General features: G+C 37.6%; 1 protein-coding gene across 2 annotated transcripts in view; it reads right to left on the minus strand.

Annotated features, from left to right (window-relative positions):
• Positions 1-4,397: 4,397 nt before the first annotated feature.
• Positions 4,398-19,568, minus strand: part of LOC132113543 (TSC22 domain family protein 3-like) — a 31,633-nt gene continuing 16,462 nt past the window's right edge. Inside the window, exons 1-3 of one of the 2 annotated variants that reach the window (XM_059521356.1) lie at positions 6,997-7,306; positions 6,774-6,825; positions 4,398-5,731 (exon numbers count right to left, since the gene is read on the minus strand). In XM_059521356.1, coding sequence (XP_059377339.1) covers positions 5,474-5,731; positions 6,774-6,825; positions 6,997-7,121 — 435 coding nt within the window. In that variant the 5' untranslated portion in view covers positions 7,122-7,306 and the 3' untranslated portion in view covers positions 4,398-5,473. Of the gene's footprint in view, positions 5,732-6,773; positions 6,826-6,996; positions 7,307-19,568 lie in introns of those variants that run through there. The other variant, XM_059521354.1, reaches the window with a different exon arrangement.

Here is a 19,568-nt window from a genome sequence, read left to right on the forward strand (position 1 = left end):
CAGTCATGCTGCTGCATTTGAGCGCAAGGAAAGCACCTTACAGTTTTCAGCATGCAAGTCAAGTAGGAGTTTCAAATTCCGTAATTGAAATGTTGACATTCAGCATGCAATAAAAGGTATTCCTTTGTTTTTTATTGACTAGGTTAAAGGTTAAATGCCGCCTTGTCAACCATGAGGTGTCCTGTAGACAAATGCGTTCAGTTCCAAAAACTGTCACGCCTACGGTATTTGCTTGAGTTATCACTTCATAATTGTTTTGAAGTGTTTTGCAGCTAATTTTTTACTTTGTTTTTATCTTTATTTTATTTATTTTTTGGAGAATAATTTCACATCCAACAATAATTATCGAGTCTTACAATTATCTGTTTTTCTGACCTTTGCATATCTACCTAAACTGTTCCACTCACGTGAAATTAAAACAGTTTGAACTTTCGCTAGAGGACCAAACGAGGTCAAAGAGTTCAGTTCAACTGGTTTTGCAACACATCCCAGGTGCAACATCTGACCCAGAGTCGACCTATCCCTGTACTCGCACGCATTCACCGCATATAAACTTATACAACAACAACAATACTCCAGCAGCTGTACTTTTCACAAAACCATGCTACTCAGAATACCATATCCTTTCAGTCATTAAATGCAGAAAAACACATTGATCTGTCTGGGATGGAAGTTGAAATAAACAATATAAGCAATCAATATTGTTTACATTTCCCTACACAAGTATATATTGAACTTTATATAAAGAACCAGATTATATATAGTTACATTTTGTGAAAAAAAAAACAAGTAGAGGTTTGCGACTTTTTAGCAATCAAACAGTAATATTATTTGCTATATAGTATATTCTTAGTAATATACTAAGTATTGCATTGTAAATACATAGTAAAATACTTACAGTGGTTGTATAATTCATTATTAATTTGTTAATTAGAGTTCATTATGTCGTAATATTTAAAATGGTGAAACCAGTGAGATTTTGTTAGCTTGGCTATTTAATGATGTGTATGACAGAAATGGTTAAGAGATGCATATGCATGACAGGGTTAAAAAAAATTCTAAGCAGAGCAGTTATTTAAAATGCATAATAATTTTACATATTACATAATATCTTCAATCACATTTAGAAAAGGAAGTCTCAGAAACCCAGTACTCATGGGATCATCACAAAAAATTCAGGTTATGTAATAAGGGCACCTCACTTTCCCCCATGACACGTCAGTGCTAGAAGACAAGCTGTGCTTGTCCCGTGGGAGGACTCTGAATTCGAAGCTTTCTTCTCAAATCCGCAGCCTCATGCTGGTGGCCTTTGTTCTTCCCCACTTGGTTAGAGTAAGATGTTCCAGGCACATTCCATGCGAGGCTGGTACCACACAGGCAGCGATTCACAGTGTTTTCCAAACCCCTAGGGAAAGATGGACACTATTGTTTTCCGATCTCGTGCATGTAGGTAGAATTCCAGCACTGTTAAATAAGAGCACCTTCACTTTGGCCTCCTACAAAGAGTCTCTTTTTGAGGAGAGCTTAATAAAAGCAACTTAGATAAAGTTGCACGGCGGCATCTTTCTTTACAACTTATCAAGCTGAGGAACTAACAAACATAAGTTCTGCGTGTTCAAGCACATCACCCATGAAGGGTAAGAGTCATTGGGCAACTTCACCTTTGTATATCTGACCAATTGCAGTTCAGGGTGGAACTACTACCCAGATATGTTTGTGAGGCAACATCCTTTTATGGTTGTGTGAAAGTTACTAATGTTGCTTTCTGAATCCTCTTTCTATAGGTGGGATGCAGTAAATGTATCACATTCCCCCACCCGTCTAAAAACAAGATTGTAGTGGGTTACCTAAAATAAACTGACTACTGGCCTTGTGAATATAAATGCTCTGTCATAGGAAATAGCTGTGTGTGTTTATGGGAATAAACAGAACTTTGTTGTAGAATATTCTTGGACACAAATTAAATTAATTAGTCTCCAACTATTCATGGTTTACCGCTTTTATTAAAGAGTTAGACCAATATTAATGTCAATATTAAATCACGAGACACTTATTTATTTGGGTCAGACTGGATAGAGTAGATAATGAGATACTCTAAAACACCCCAAATAATTTGAGATTCAATAGGGGAGATTGATACATGCATACTGACTGCAGCCAGTACATACAGTAACATGAGTTTTGCAAAACATGTTCGTACATAACAAAGAATCTGAAAATGTGGTTTGTAGAATGCAAATGTGTCTGTGGTTATGACTTACATGCAACTCTAATTGAACAATGGATAATGTATTGTTTGGCTCTATGACCATATGCCTATACTGCTGTTATGTCATTTAAAGGAAAATTTGCAGCAATTTTTATTTACTTTATTTGGAAGCTGAACACCAGTCGATGCATTCCATTAAAAGTAAAAAACACTTTCAGCTCATTATGACTTTGTCTATTTATACTGTCAACTTTCTTCTAAAGAAGTGAAAAAATTATTTAAAAAAATCCAGAAGTAAACATCTGTCTCATTGGATTCTGTCTCTACAGGATGCACCTGGGAGCGAGAGGGAGGCTGTTTGTGTAACGTGAGAATGAGGTAACAATGTTTACACGGCGGATCACACTCAATAAGTTTCCACAACAGGGTATTAGATCTGAGGTTTAGGAAATAATGTCACTCCGCTGAAAAATAGCACAAACAGCCTACTATGAGCCTATATTTACATGAGAGGACAAATAAGTACAGTTCTCAGTGCACTGCAACTCGCTCACATGCAAAGCCGGCCACACTTCACCAGGCCTTGACATATAGAAAGCCGCCCACTACACCGAACTGAAACAGATGTTTGGGAGTTGCATAAGAGCAGAGGTCTTGCAGCTTTTTTGGAAGCAGAGCAAATGCCAAATCACCAGCAAATTCAGTCTGAACATTGAACCATTGAACAGTTTACACCAGGCAAAAATACAATGAAAAACACTTTAGCTTTAAACTTCTTTATTGTTTTTTTATTTATATTACAGCTATAATATATATATATATATATATATTGCTATCTGTCTATCTATCTGGTTACTTAGTTATTTGCCAAAAGACAGTTTTCTTGTCTGTAACTGAATGAAATGACATCAGATGAATGTTTATATTAACATAAACGTCACAAATATCTATTAGTTTATTTATGCCAAATAACCAGCAAGTTCACCATGAACATTGTCTACGGTTGTTTTGTCCAGTCAAAAATATATATTTTTTTAAATTATATATATATATATTTTTTTTTTCTATTATAGTTGTAGTGTAGTCAATTTGTTGCTTAGTTATTTGCCAAAAGACAGATTTAGTGTCTATTACCTGATGAAGTAACAGTATTTAAGTATGAATCTTCATATTCACAAATATTTTTCATTAATTTTCAATGTAAGGCTAGTCTGATCTGTTTGTAATCATATTACTGCTTGTTGAAATGCAGTTTTAAATTGTCTGCCTTTTTGCCTTATAGAAGTTCAGTTGAGTTTAGTGGATTTTAGTTTGATTGCATATAGAGCTGGCTGTTAATAGCAGTAATAAAACGTTAATGAAACCTTAGATCAGAGTGAGTTTGGATTCTGATATTTCTAGAAGTCATTTCCTTTTAAGCCTCCACCCATTTGCTATAGTACCCAGTGGACGCAACTCACTGGATCTGCATGACCTTTGACTCTACTTCATTTAAGAGTACCTTATCGGAACTACTGCAGAAATACTGAAATCTGGGTCTTACGTAGAAGTCTTACCCCAGGGACCTCTCAAGAGGCTTGAGTGACATTGAGCATGGCCTTCCTAAGAAGAGAAAGATGAGGGTTTCACACGGCAGCACTGCTTTGCCTCGTAAGCCATTATGAATTTACCTTTACCTCTCTTTTCCTCATCTATAGTTTTTAAATAGCCATTTTTACAGTGGAAAGCTGAAACTATGTATAGTTTTTAATCACACGATGATGCAGACACTGCGGTCAGTGACATTTACTGTATCTTTTATATAGATATAATTACTGGAAAGAATTTGATTATTCCTATAAACAGATTTCATTGCATGTAATAAAATGTGAGCAGTGAGAGATGCCACTGTGCATTTGAAGAGTAAAGGTCAATGATAAACTACCATGCATGCAAAGGGGACAATATTGGGCTCAATAATTGCATTATGAAGTGCTTAGCTTCATGGACTTTACTCCTGGTATCAAACCAATTATCTCCAATGAAGATTGTGCCAGTGTTATGTCGACATATAAAGTTGGAATTTATATGGATAATAATCTGATGGCAACTTATCTAAAAATGTTTATGCATGGGGTTGCATTAACCATTTTTTCAATTCTAAAATGTCTTTCCTACATTAAGAAAAAAAAAAGGCCCAAGCGTAGCATTTAGTGTAAACATAAGGTTTATTGCAGTGTGCATTTTGCATCCATAAATTGTTCAAAAATACCATGGACACAATAAAGCAACAATACCCATGTTTCAAAAAGACTGCGGTCAAAAAAAAACTTTTCCCTGTGAAAAGTTTCACATGGTCCTGTTGGCTTGTAAGTATTAGGCCAGTCTTTGGTAGTTAGAAAACACAGTTAATCTGAAAACATGTGGCCCTTTTCAGACACCGTCGTGCCTGTTAGTTGGTTGGCATAGAAGGTCAACAGAACAAATGTTCGACATGTCAGCAGAACATCCGCAGTAACAATATCCACCCCTCACCTCCGTCCGTTTCAGGACATTTTGCTTTACATCAGTTGTTAATTTACAGAACTATGCAAATGTATACAGATTTTTCATTCCCACAATAAAAAAAATAAAAAAATAAAAACACTTTTACACGTAGCCCATTCAAACAAGTTGATTTCTGTTCCATTTCAAAACACAAACAAGCAATAATTCCCATAAGCAGCAGGCCCCATCTGCAGAGATACAAGCGATGCTATACAAATCAAATGGCTGGAGTCACCGCTGTGGACCACTGCTCCGTACGGGTCCGTCTAGAACATCCTTAACTACAGGGGCCAAGAAAAGCCCACAGTACTAGGCAACAGTGAACACGAGTCCTGTATAGCTTGCATCAGGTGGGGCTGTGGGGGCATCTTATAGGGACGTACATTTCCTTGGCTTGACTTGGATAGGCCGAAGATGCACTCTCGGCCAGCTCCATGAGGCAAATCTCTCTCAGTCTCTTTGTGAGAGGGACCAAGGGAAAGCAAGGCTGGTCCCCTTCCCTAGCAAGGGGAACATCAGTCCCGTTGTACAGTAACCTCGGTCGGATGTCTACATCACTCTCTCTTTCACACGTTAGTCCGAAGAGATTGTCAGATATTACTGAACTAGGCCACTCGTAAGTCGCTTTCATTTCAGGTCAGGTTTTCAACTGTACAGCCAGCTTCATCTTGAAGTTGCATATCTGGAGGTCAATTTCTGGTGAGAGCTGTGGCTCTGCCCGCCCCATGGCAGAGCCACTTATACAGCAGATCCCGTGCATTTGTACAGGTGCTCGCCGTCCTCAGGTGACCCCATCTCCTGAGGGTCCAGGGGGAGGCTGGAGTCTGAGGGCAGACGTGACTGAAACTTCACCAGCTGCTCCGGGCTCGCCAGGTTCTTCAGCAGGCTGTTCTCACGCTCCAACTGGTTGTTCTTTTCTGCAAGTTCCTTGATCTGCTCTTTCAAGATCTCAACTTCCTCCCTGACTGCATACATTAAGTGATTCTTCACAAGATCCTATGAGAAAAGAACAAGGAATTGAGTTTTAATGACGGCACCAAAACACCTGACTATTAAGTACAATGCAACTGATCTATTTGCTCTGTAATTCATGAATGGAGTAGAATGAGGCTCAGAACATAAATTCTAATTTTTCCAAGCTAATCAAGCATGTATTTTACTCCTTGGACACCCCAATGATATAAACTACATGCCATTTATTAGGGGTCCTGATCTCACCATCAGGGTCGGTTTTGAAATATTGACCAGCTAGCTGTACATTATAATCTACTTTTGTTTTTGTATGTTTTTTTAAATGGGAATCAAGTAAATTATTCAAATGGGCTCTGGATAAATATTTCTTAATTGCAATATGTAAATCTTAATACATTCATAAAAAAATGAATATGGTAGTTATGGATCTGCACTTAAATTTGCAGTTACATATTAATATTTAATTAAAAAAATAGTAAATAGTACCAATTAGTACTAAATGATTACAGGGTTCACTGGGAGAATTAAAAAAAAAAACATGGACAAACATGTTTTTCTAAAAAGTGAATCATAAGCTAAAAAAATGAAATGCATGTTTTTCTTTATTTTAGTTACATTTATCAATATCCTAATCTATAACCACTTTCTTTAAATGTGTTTTAAGATTAACAAATCTTTACATCTAAAAGACAGAACTCTTAAATACATTCATAAATTACCATTTAAAGATTATGTGTACCAAATATGGTAGTTATGGATCTGGTTGTGTCACCTACAAAGTGATATTTAATACATATTTTAGTAAATACAACATTAAGAACTTTAAACAAAAAGGTGCATGTATTGTTGTATGGTGACCTTTGATGTTAGTGCAATGAAGGTAGATGCAGCCGCTCTAGAGCGTGCCACAGCTCTGCTTATACAACCTACACAGAAACTCGATACTTTCCGCTGTACTTCTACAGTCGTGAGCTCATTCTAGTAACGTTAGGCAAAGACTCTAGAAATATACCCTTGAAAGGGACTTTGCTAGTAGTGATCTGATCGTGGTGTTAAAAGAACTTACCATTGCCTGTTCGATCTTGTTGTCAATTGCCACAACGCTTGCGCCAGAGGCACTGCAAAAGACAAAGAAACAAAGTATTAGAAGGCAGTCCATGCGCCGCAGTAGTAAACAAGCCCTTTTAGTCGAAGCGCAGTGAACGAAGCGAAGGGAGATTCATGTCCGAGATGCAACCCCTACAGACTGTCAAAAACAATAATAATTATATCCCATAAAATCAGCATACCTGTTGTCTAGTTTGACCGATACTACATCATCCCCTCCTAGGAAGGATGAGAAGAAGGAGATGGAGAAATTGTGCAGCTGATAGACTGCGAGCTCCATTGGCGTTTTGAACATCTCCGTGCTCATGTTGAGGACAAGACTCGTCTGAATAATACTTCTCGCCACGTTTGCGACTTGTTTGAACACGACGGTATGATCCTGGTTGTTTTTGCTTTCGTTGCTCTTGCGATACGCACAGAGAAGCCGGGCGCTACGAGTGAACTAGGAGCGGTTTCAGAGAAACACTGTCGGCTAGTGATGCTATTTCTGCCGCAGCGGGGCTTTTATAGTCGAGGCGCGTGACGGCGTATGACGCATGCATATATTATTCAAATGAGGCTTGTGGCATAGACTTTCTTTCTGCCCTCTCACTGAACTTGCTCAAAGAACACACAGCATGCATCAGCAGCAAGCCGCAGGAAAACCCTCAAAACACATCAACACGAACAACACACGCCATTACCAAGTGGCCGATACCTGTTGCAGCATTATGTTTTGATAATTGATACGCTTTGTTGAGTTATGACAAGCCTCGCGAAATAGTTACTCCATGAGAATCATTTGTCTTGACTGGGTGAGGAACAACATGTTCCTATAAACCTCAGTAATTAGTTACATGGTGGAAATCAGTATCTGAACAGTTTATTAGCGTAAATTTGGTGTTTCGGTCTATGCCTGCAGGTCTTCGGAAGTGTACAGTTTTGCAGTTGACAGCTCTGACACAAGACGGGTTGGGAATAGGATGAGAAATGAGTTTAACAAGAGAAGTTTCTCACAGTACTTTCCAAAGTGTCTAACTTCAGCCTTTAGTGTCTCTAGTGGGCAAAGTGTGTATAACAGACACAAACACATGATCAACCAAACACTGTCTGAAGGTTGGGATCACTTAGATTAGCTCAGCCTAAAAACTGAACTAACGGACAATGAAACATAGTTTGTTGACATACTGAGTGAGCAAAATTTGATATTTCAATTAACATGAAAGCTCATACCAAAAGCATTGCAACAGCAATTATGTCCTCGACATAATTTAACACACGTTTAACAATGTTCCAGTGATATAACAATATTTTTTTAGACATAGAAAGCACATAATAAAATAAATAATAAAATGTATAATTCTTCTAAAAACAGCTTTGTGAATAGAAAGCAATAATAATATCAATGTGTGTATCATGAGACAAATTTTTCAGTAACTTGAGCAGACAGGGAGAGAGATGAGAAGTTTCTTGAAGTAACACTTCTACTCATATTATATAAACATACATATATATATATATATATATATATATATATATATATATATATATATAAAATCTACTAGCATATGACATTGATTAAATTCATAATTATTATGAAGAATTATAAAATGAAATCTGGAGTCTCAACTTTGTTTTCTATCCCTTTTTCTTTCTCTTGTTAATATTATTGCACATTATTGGTAAATATAAGGATGGGATGTGCTAGCAACATTACACAATGTTTCTGCACTGTTAGGAAAATGCATTTATTAATTTACAAAATTACATCTTAAGCACATTATCAACTTTTTACTACAGTTTTCGCCCTATCGTCTATCTTTTCTGAGTGAAGCAAAAATTTGTGTAGATCCCAGTGAAGCCCTTTGAAAGGTGACGGCTCAAAGTTGATCCTCCTAATGAGTTTTAAAGCACAAATTAGTGACCGTAGTGCTGTCACTTTCCATTTCATGCAGAGTTAGCAATGCTGCCAGATTAGATTTCATAGGGACGCTTCAAATGGAAGTTAACATCTTCTCTTTTGACAGATTCTGAACTCCTGGTGAGCAGAAGTCAGGATAATTGGCAAGCACTTGTACAGTTTGTACTGTATTAAATGATAATCATGCCTCATATGAAGAGGGAAAGACCATGAAGTGCCCTCTTAATTTAAAGAGTTATGCATCACACTGAAGGTCTGAGGTGTCAACAGAACCTTCCTGTTCTGCATTTGAATGGGGGACAATTCAAATTCATTTAGAGGATATGTTGTAAGTTCTCCTCAACAGGTCTTCCAAGCAAATAGAAGAAACCAGCGGAGTTGTGTGCAGACAGATCTTTTGTTGGACACTTCATTAACTTTTTGGACACTTTAAAAATAAATACGTACAAAAGACATACACAACACTTCTAAAAATACACAAATCACCGATATCCATGGCCAATATCATATCATACCTTAGACCATCAATATCAATAACAAAACAAAACAGAAATATAACAAAAAAAAAGGAAAATACAAAAGAAAGAAAACCCGAAACATTTAGGGCCCTATAATACACCCGGCGAAATGCGATGCAAGGCGCAGCGCAAGTGTGTTTGCTAGTTTCAGTCTTGCGCTGTTTGCATTTTCCCATCCAGTGCCACGTCGTTTAATTAGCAAATGCATTTTTCTCTCAAGACGCGTTCTGTCTTTGCGCTTGCCAAATTCCGCAGTGTAAATAGCAAATCCATCATGGCACGAGTGCAACTGGCTCTTAAAGTGGAAGATGAGACTCTAATTGGTTTATTGCATGTTACACCCAAAAAACACCCATTACTCATTAAGAGAATAGGGACAACCCGTTTAGACCATGCGCCCGGGCGCGCCAACAGTTTTTCTGTCGTTAAAATAGCAAAAGTGGATTTGGACACGCCCTAAGTGCACCTGCGCCGTGCGCTTTACACTTTGCGTTTAGATCATTAAAATAGGGCCCTTAAGTTCAAACAAAAATCTCAAAATACACTCATTCTAAGCAAATCTGTGAATTATACCAAACAACCCAACCTCCAAAAGGAAACATGTTTAGATTTACAATAAATAAACTCCCTCCCAGCAGATAATAATCAGTGTTGATTATACGGGAACTGACAACAGATGATCAAAGACTACGATTGTCACTCACAGTATTCAATGTGCAAACAAAACAAATACCATTTAATAAACAAAAAAAAACAATTAATACAATTTCAGCACCCACACAACTGTTGAATCACAGTGATGGTAGTGTACAACTTAAACACACACTCTTGTGCACTTGAGGGAAGCCCATGGATCTCTCTGTAGCCCAGCACCAGGATACCCACTGACGAATCGCCACACAGCAGCTAAACAGCAATGGACAGATTTCTGCAGCACCATTGACTGGTATTAATAGAGAACAATCCACAAATACTGCCTGGATCACACCCAAGATCGGTTGATATAAAACCCTCAGGCCCATGCACAAAATTAGGAAATTTCAGCCTTGTCCCGATCCATGCCGATTAATATGAGCTCGATGCATGTAAGAGGAAAACGGGAGTAAAGAGATGTCCTCACGTTTTTAAAGGGGCATGAGCTCAACTTCCACCAAGCTCCATCCACCCACACAAAATCAACACCCCACCCAAAAGGGATCACCCCATTACATGCAGATTTATTGTAAGGTAATAGTATCCATTTTAGTGGCTTGATGTGTCAAAACCAGGACAATCAGCCTCTCGAGCAAAGAGCAAACTGCTTACAATGGAACAAGGATGTAATGTACTCAAAACTTGTTTGGGATTGGATAAATAAAGCATTAATAATGGAATAATGCATTGTTGTGATGCAGCGAGATGAGCAAACAGACGCTTCATTCAGCTGCCACTCAAAAAAAAAAAAAAAAAACCTTGCACATCACAGTAAACACAGATGTGCCATGGTACAGTATGTCTCCATCTGTCACTATGGCCAGGGTGGTGTTGTCCCAGCCTCGCTCTGATAAACAAATCCTTTACACTGCTACTAAACAGTTTAAAACAAGGTTTGAAACTTTAAGGCCTGACTTGTAGTGCATATATTATGTTCAATACAGAAAAACTAATTATTTACACTTATCCCTTATGCAACAAAACATCTAACCATTTACTAACCACACAAAACAAGTTTTCAAAACACACCTAACCATACTTGGTTAGCCTTTGCATACGTAGGGACACACCAATAATTACTACAAAGGAATGTGTAGAATGACATATGTTCAGTCTGTCAAGTTTGTATTCTTTGAATAGCTGCTGCTTATGAAGTCAAAAAATGTAATCTAGTTTTCTTGGAAGGACATTTAGTGAGAGAGAGCCTCACTAAACTCATGAATCATTTGTGTAAATAACACCATCTACAGTGTAAACTTTCGACTTTTTCTCATGAGAAATGAAAAAACAAGATGTGCATAACCCATCTGTAATTACTTTCTAACATGATCCACAGCAGATAATGAACGCTGTCACGCACTTCGATGAAATGTAAAATTTTTTGCATCTTGTAGAAAAAGATGTGCAGTATTAGCCGTTTAAATGGTTAGAGATGAACTTTCCTTGCTAACGTTCACACCTCCACAACTAATCTGTCAGCTCTCAGTAGTAATGATACACTCACACGATCCAAAATTCTTACACTTACCGCCTGTCCATCTTCTTAAATAGACTAGGTGAGTAGAGAGGTGGCAAACTCATGGTGGTTGCTCTATGAGAAAGTCACTTAACTGCAGATACAGCCCGAGATGCAACTTTGCGACTCCAGCAGTGTGGATAAAGTAAAGATGTCCCATTCTCTCCGCTGGATGGGAGGGAGGTGGAAATACAATGATATTGTGTTTTTTCCCCCCTCTGTTCTCTGTCTGACTGATCTCAAGAGGAAAATAACCAGAATTTCTGTTTTGCACTTGGCAAGATTGATTAGTGAATCTCATTGCAACATGATTGAGAGCAGATTAATCAGAGGATGCTAAATTATTTAAGTCAACAAAATAATAATGTTATACAAATGAAGTCTCACTGTTCCGATCTGGAATTTCCAAGAATATCTCAGATGACATTAAATTTCCATCTAGAATTTTCCATATCTATTTACGGTGTGTGTTTTAAATAGTTTAAGTTCCCTTTTGTTGGAAGAGAAAAGGCATGTCTCAACTTTTATGTATGTAGCATGCTGATTTCTCAGCGGACAGCTTTGTTTTGTGTGTCTGAAAGGACTCATGCATGACTGCAGAAAAGCAGATATGCTGTACGTTCAGTGTATGGCTGGGTGTTTCTTTGCCTATATAAGACATGTTGGTACAGGAGATGTGGATTATATATGTTATGTAAAATGAGATTAGGCATCCATTACTTTAATTCGTTTTATACATTAAATTGCTTAATTGCCTGGGTCAAGAGCACATGAATAATTCTTACAGACATAATTCAGGTCATCCTGTGGTTAAATAAGACGTTTGTTTGTTGGCATCTATAAGCTAAATAATATTCATGTTTCAGAAGTAAAACCTTCCATTTGAACATGACTTGCAAATGTGTATTTTTTTAATGCTTGTTTTTTCCCTCCTTAGGATGGCTTCCCATGTCTTGCACTTTCAGAGGAACCCTTGACATGACTTACTTGAGTGTTAAACCTGCCAGGTCCTGCCCTGAATAACCAATAGGATGGGAATTTAGGCCAGATAGATAAAGAACATTTGTAGGTCTGTAAGCGCTCAGAAGTTTGGGATTGTACGATTTTTTCTAATTCATTATTTTTTTAATTATCTTTTTTTAAGAAGGCTACTTTTGTTCACCAAGGCTGCATTTAATAAAAAATTAAATAAAAAAAAACTAAATACTGTACAAAAAAGTAAAAAAACTTAAATGTCTGTTTTCCTTATAATATTTGAATATTCTAAGTATTAATATACAGTCTTCAGTGTCACATGATTCTTCAGAAATCATTAAGGTTTGCTGCTCAAGAAACATTTCTTATTATTATCAGTTTTACTGCTTAAAATATTTGTGGAAATCATGATACTTTTTCCCCCAAGAGTTTTAGTTTGTAGCATTATACATGTTTTAACTGACACTTTTAATTAATTGAATGCATTCTTGCTGAATAAAAGTCTTAAATAATGTGCTCATCAATGCACGCTCCCATTGACATTGTATGAAATTAGGTGCAAAACAAATTATTATATCACTCAGGCACTCAGTCTCGTGCATTCGCTGACTGAGAAATTATGAATGGTCAGAATGTAAATGGCACTATTATCATAGTGCATTGAGGAGCTGCTTATGTAAGACTACATTTGAACAGTTATAAAACCCCCTCTACTCATATAGCAAGTATTATCATGTTTGTACCTTTACGGCCCAGGTGGGTCACGTATCCAACCTTCTTTGTTGCTTTGTTATCTGTCTAGACAAGACTCAGTCTGGACACAGTGCCTATGGGTTAAATTAACATCTCTGTGGTTACTCTGTTGGCCTCATGGAAATTCTGCACAGTCTCCACTAGAGACCCAGTTTGTTCATGACAGAAAGCCAGAGTCTGTTGTACATTGAGTCAGCCACTTGAGGCTGTTGCGGACATTCACAGCCCCTATTCCAGCTAGATATTTACACCAGCTTCAGTTCTGTGTCATCTCAGCAAATGCACTCATCTGTCTTTACCCAATAACATCTCCTGTTATCTGGTCTTATACAAGTTTTTTTTATGTATATATTTTCCAATTCACGAACAACAATTCTGGGATCATCCTGGATTGCTAAAATAAAATAAAATAGTATAATAATATAATTTATTATTTATTTATTTATTTTCTGTGGTGCAAAGTTTTCAGTGTCACATGATGCTTCAGAAATCATTCTAATATGCTGATTTATATATTTATTTGTTAAAAGGATCAATTAAATATTATGTAACGTATCTTTTTCAGATACAAATATGTTTTGACTCTCTTGAATGCACATTGCAGTCTTATTAATGCGCATACAAAATGTTCTGAAAATGATTTCTGTTCACTGTCTCTATTTTCAAATTACATAACCAGTTGCATCAATCTGACTAAAGCATATTAAAGTCTGAAATGCAGGAGTAACACATGAAGTAGGGTAGAGAAAGTTTCAGTTATGTCAGGCGTTCTCTAAATGGGAGTGTCAATGAGGTTAACACTTTAAGTGGTGTTTAAGGTAAAGTCACTAAATGGAATTCCTAAAATCCTGAACACTCCCCCATCTTTCGTTGATCAGCCAAACAGATAGTCCTGCCCTAAAGTCATGCAATTGAATGAGCCAGTGATTTTGTGTCAGCCTGGGGTGTGTTTCCCCTACATCAAGGTAAGTTGCTGTTTAGCTAGCATAGTATGATGCATCACTGGAGGAACAAACTGTTTCCAAAAAATGCTTCTTGGCGTAAATCTACAAATATTATTGTCTTGGCAATAAACTAGGTAGAAGAGAAAATTTTACACTGACTGAAATAACATTAAAGAAGATTGTGTCCTTTTCAGAAAATGTGCACCAAGATGTGAACTTAAATCAAAGTAATGGGTTCCAGTGGGACAACCTACGCTCCAACAAGAAATTACCGTTCTGCACAGTTTGTGCAATTTTATCAAATCATTCTAATTAGTCTGTCATAGATATCCATAGAGATACAGCACTGATGATGTAAGTGTCATCATTATAATTATTAATATAAGCATAACCTCAGAAGATTGGTCCTAAGGTTATGATGAATAAAACTAAATATGACCAGTCTCCTGCTATAACAGTGATTATCCTAATTTCTCACATAATATGAGGGGTGAAACTGAATGGTTCTGTCCTCGGCTCTGTATGGTGTGTACAGTACCAATGATCCATGTGTTCAAGCAGCCACTGCTGTGCAGACATGAAAAGAGATCAATCCAGATGTGGCTGTACTGCTGCACACACCCTTAAATAATAATGTATTGTTTTTTGCAGAGAGCCATCAGTGCTCTTACTCTTGCACGTCTGCTCACGGATCATATTATTAGTTACCTCTCGCTGGCTTGGCTAGGAAGAGCACCAGTAAGTTTATTGGGATCGGAATGACTCTAAAATCTACTAGTGCGTGAGGCAAGCAATTACTTTTATTTGCAGCAATACAAGCAAAGCCATAGTGTTCTGGCCTCAGAAGATAAGTGGACATGCCAGGAGGAAGGTGGAGCATAAGGCATCTGATGTCAGAGCGTGGTCATTACATCCGCTTTAACGTACAGTAGATCAGCTGGCATCAACACAATGAGCCTGGCAACGGGCCTCCTGGTAAATCCATTCATTAGTGCATCTCATCTCAACTCAAAAAAAAAAGTGTGTGTGTGTGTGTGTGTGTGTGTGTGCGTCCGCGTGCGTGTGGGTGTGGGTGTGTGTGTGTGAAGCGATACTTTTTTGTTTTACAAGGTACCCCTACATGTCTGTTTGCTAGGGAAGTGCCTGTTTGTATTCTTTGTGACCAATGAGGCTTGAAAACAAAAGTAAATCCATTTAAAACATAATTGCATTAATCGGTGCAATAAAAGGGCATCATCCAAAGCATCTGTATTCATACTGAGAACAATCATTCTTTATTTACTTTTTTGCATTGTATAATCTGGACTGGAAGAATTTGTCCTCTAAATCATATGACGTTGTCATCGGACGGTTTCCAAAGACAACACAGACAAAATGCCTTTGACACATTTAAACCATAAACCTTAAGGCAAACAAAGATGTCTAAATAACTAAGGAGCAGGAGCAAAGGTCAAGAAATAGTGTTATCTCGCATGCATGTTGTCATCACAGCAAACAATAATGTCCTCTCCCTCTCAGTCTATATCAGTCCGGGTGAGATTCATGTGTTGGCTGCTGTCTGAATAAAGCTGGCAGCCTGGCAGGGAAGATTTACTACACCTGGGCTGCCTCAAATTCACAGCCCCAAACTCATTCCTCTGTCTTCATCATGAATGGATCCTAGCTTAGAAAGGAATTTCCCAGAAATATGGCAACCCTGTTCACCCTGAGCCATAACCGCCGCCTGCTCCTGAGCACAGGTGATTGTGCATTTATTTACTGTTATGTATGTGCATTCAAGAAATTACCTCTGCAGAATGAAAACGTGTTATCTTGAGGCATTGTGCATTCTTAATCTCGTTAAAATCGTTAAAAGGGATGAACTGAAAGATGATACATGTCAAGGTAGCAGAGGCAGTGACGCAAAAGCTCTGATCAAAGTCAACCAACCGGACAGAAATGCGTAGGTCAACTGAACGGTGCAGAGATGTTTTTATCTGATGTGCAGGCTTTTTTACACGTAGGCAGCATTTGAGCCAATTAGCTGTCAGCATATCTCCAGAACAATCTAGAAGCATAGTCAGACCTGAGAAAGTTGTCCAAAAATGGTGATATGCTGGCATGCAGCCATTTTTTAGAAACACGCAATGCTCAGAGCAGTCAGGGGAGGTGGACACCATACACAACATGATACCTGGCTCTTCTAAACTCATGTGAGGTCGCCTATTGACCTCAGATGATCTTAGTTTATCTAACGTAAATCGTTGGGAAAGAATTATGCAAATCAGGTCATGTCGCATGCCCACCCACCAATTAGTGCTGAATGTATTTTGCACGGTGGAATTTCTGATCTTACATGTAGCAGACCAACACAATCTGCTGACTGTACAGCACTGATGGAGGCAACCAAATTGGTTCTTTAAAATGCAGATAGTGTGTTTTGACTAAACTGAATTGTAGAGTTATTGACTAACACTCTGATTTTTGCACTGAAATACTGTGGGCAAACGTGGCGCAACTGTTAATTTCCTCCATAATGTGCCAATAGTGCATGTTGAAAGACTGTTTCTGCATGCAACAGTTTGACTCTACCCTGCGAACTCCAAATACTGAGATTGAAACAGATCAATGCCGTCAAGAATGTCTTTCGAGACATTGTTTGCAGTTCTTAGTCACTGTAAAAACAAGGCATTTATTAGAAAGCCTGTTTCAGTTGAATGCAAATACAAAAGACACAAGCAAGTTTATTTGCACGCAAAGAGTTTTACTCTCTCTCTCTCTCAGCCACTGTCCTTTTTATTTGATTTATTTGAAAAAAGCGACTGGATAGGAGTGATTAGATCTAATATATTCCAGAACGCTAAAGATCAGAAGCAGTGAAGGACATCCTGTTCATACAGTATGTCACTACACTATCGAAGCTTTCCAAGTTTACAGAAGCTGATATTTCTGTATGGCCCTTATTCGTATTTAAAATACTACTTTCTTTTTTCATTTTCAGATATGCAGGCACACAGACATGGTTTTACATAACAGTGAACTGAGTCAACTGCCACACCCAGAGTAATGCAGAAGTGCAGAAGGCCGTTTTAAAACAGCAGCTGCATCTAAATTTGTTCTGTTCTGATTTCTTTTTAAAGGTATTACCACATAATGTATTTTAACATTCTACTTATTTCCTCAGTGCATACTCAACAAATAATAAGATGTGAGCCATGTTTCTAGTGTTATTGTGAATGATTCATCCAAGCAAAGTATCCTTAATAAAAAGAGTCCTTGTAATCATTAACTACAATGGAATAACTACAGTTCTTTTGACAACACTACAGAGCCTCTCGATGGACATGGTGATGGAAAAAACATGAGATGGAGGAAAAATGATAATTAAATGTTTTATTTTCACTCACAAAACTTGCGCCTTCCTGGGAAACTTTGCATTTGCTTACAAAACTTTTAAGTTCGCTTCGCTTCTTTATTCTTTTGCGTTCCCCAAAGAAGACAACTCACAAAAGCATTTAAATACAGTTGTTTCTCCTAACCTCATATTATTTCCATCACTATTTTCTCAAGGGACTTAATGCAAAGTTTCTATGGGAGAGCATATGTTTTGCAAGTAAAAGCAAATGCATTAAAATATAATTCATCCTTCTGTTTCATTTTCCCAATATTAAGGGCTCCATACTTACTCCATGTGGGCTATTAGATAATTTAGCCATTTCCAAAGGAGAAAAAAACAGTCCCATCCCTTTTTTCTCACTGAATATTCTGTTTCACTTTGAAATCTGAGAAATATCTGTCGCTCCAGTGACAGTCTACGCAACTACAACTTTGAGGCTTCAAAAAGTTCACAAAAAGATTGTAAAACTAATCCATATGAATTGAGTGGTTTAGTCCACATTTTCTGAAGACACTCGATCACTTTATATGAAGATCAGATTCAATTTTAATTATGTTTTATTCACATATTTACATTGATCAGAGAAACATAAACAGAAGCTCAACTGTACTTGCATGACGCGTGAGAATGAACATCATAGGTTCTTACAGAAGCACAAGCGTGCTGCGAAACACCAGAATGAACCGCATTGGTTCTCACACATCAAGCAAGCATGCTTGAGCTTCTGTTTGCCATAACTAATGTGTGCATTGATTAATGTTTATATGGAATTTGTTAATTATATAAAGCATTTGAGTGTCTTCAGAAAATGTTGACTAAACCACTCAATTCATATGGGTTAGTTTTACGATCTCTTTATGAACTATGTGAATCGTCATTGGTAGTTTTGCATAGACAGTCAATGGAGGGACAGAGATCTCTCAGATTTTATTAAAAATATCTTCATTTGTGTTCCAAAGATGAACAAAAGTCTTACAGGTCTGGAACATCATGAGGGTGAGTAAATGCACATCTTTTCCAGATCGTGAAGGTCAAGCACTTCAGCAATTGTCTACATACTAAGCACATCCCGTCTGCACTTTTGCTTATGCCCCTCCCTGTTCCGTGCTTTGCATGTCTGTAAATGTTTGCCTGTGTCTGGTTCAGGTGTTATTTCTGGCATGAGCGAACGTTTGGTGTGACACTGCGGAGTTATAACAAGGTGAATCACTTCTACCTGGATATATTCACCCTGTTGTTTATGAACCACTTTGCTATTCTCCATTGCTAAACAGAATTCTCTTCACTGTCCTCACGGCACACTAGACAGCATGTATCTGGCTGTGGGGGAGCCTCTAAGGCCAGGCTCACTTCAAACGGCCCTGTGACATAAACATGGTCACCAGCAGGTTCTCAGAAACTCTGCCCAAATAAACAGACCACAGGAAGAGACTTTTCATGAACCTCAAATGAGGACAACAAGGAAGCTGGTGTACATGGGCCCTATTATTAGACACTCCGTGATAGACTCTGGCACGGGAGTTGTGGTTTTTGCAGTGAAAGACCCTAGCTACTCTTTCTGCTCTCATGAAAACAAAGTGGATAGTGTCCAACAAAATCAAGCAACTAAATGTGTTATCCCGCAGGTTTTCACGTTCAGAGGGCAACTTGAAATCGAAACTGAACCCGTTCACTTTTTATAATAGACTTTCTGTTGTGAAAGATTACCTGGTGCATGTCATTCTGTCAATCAAACAGTGCATATATTTTATCAAAATCTTCTAAAAGTTAGTAGCACTTGCATTCACCAAAATTTTGTTTTGTTTTATTCCTGTATTCTGAAGGATTCAGAATTATTTTGCCTATAACATCTTATTTCTAAAGAGTTTTTTTTTAATTTTTTCTGATTTATGAAGTACTAGGAACACAAGCATTTAATTGGATGTTTAACAAGATAATACTTAATTTCAATATTTAAACGTAATATTATGGAAACATTGAAATCCAAACCAGCGAAGCATTTTTTTTTTATTTTTTTGTATTAGGGATGGAACTATTCTGATGTGTAATAGTAATTTTGAAAGAACTTATCAAATAAAA

The sequence above is a fragment of the Carassius carassius genome, chromosome 33 (assembly GCF_963082965.1).
Source record: "Carassius carassius chromosome 33, fCarCar2.1, whole genome shotgun sequence".
NCBI lineage: Eukaryota > Metazoa > Chordata > Actinopteri > Cypriniformes > Cyprinidae > Carassius > Carassius carassius.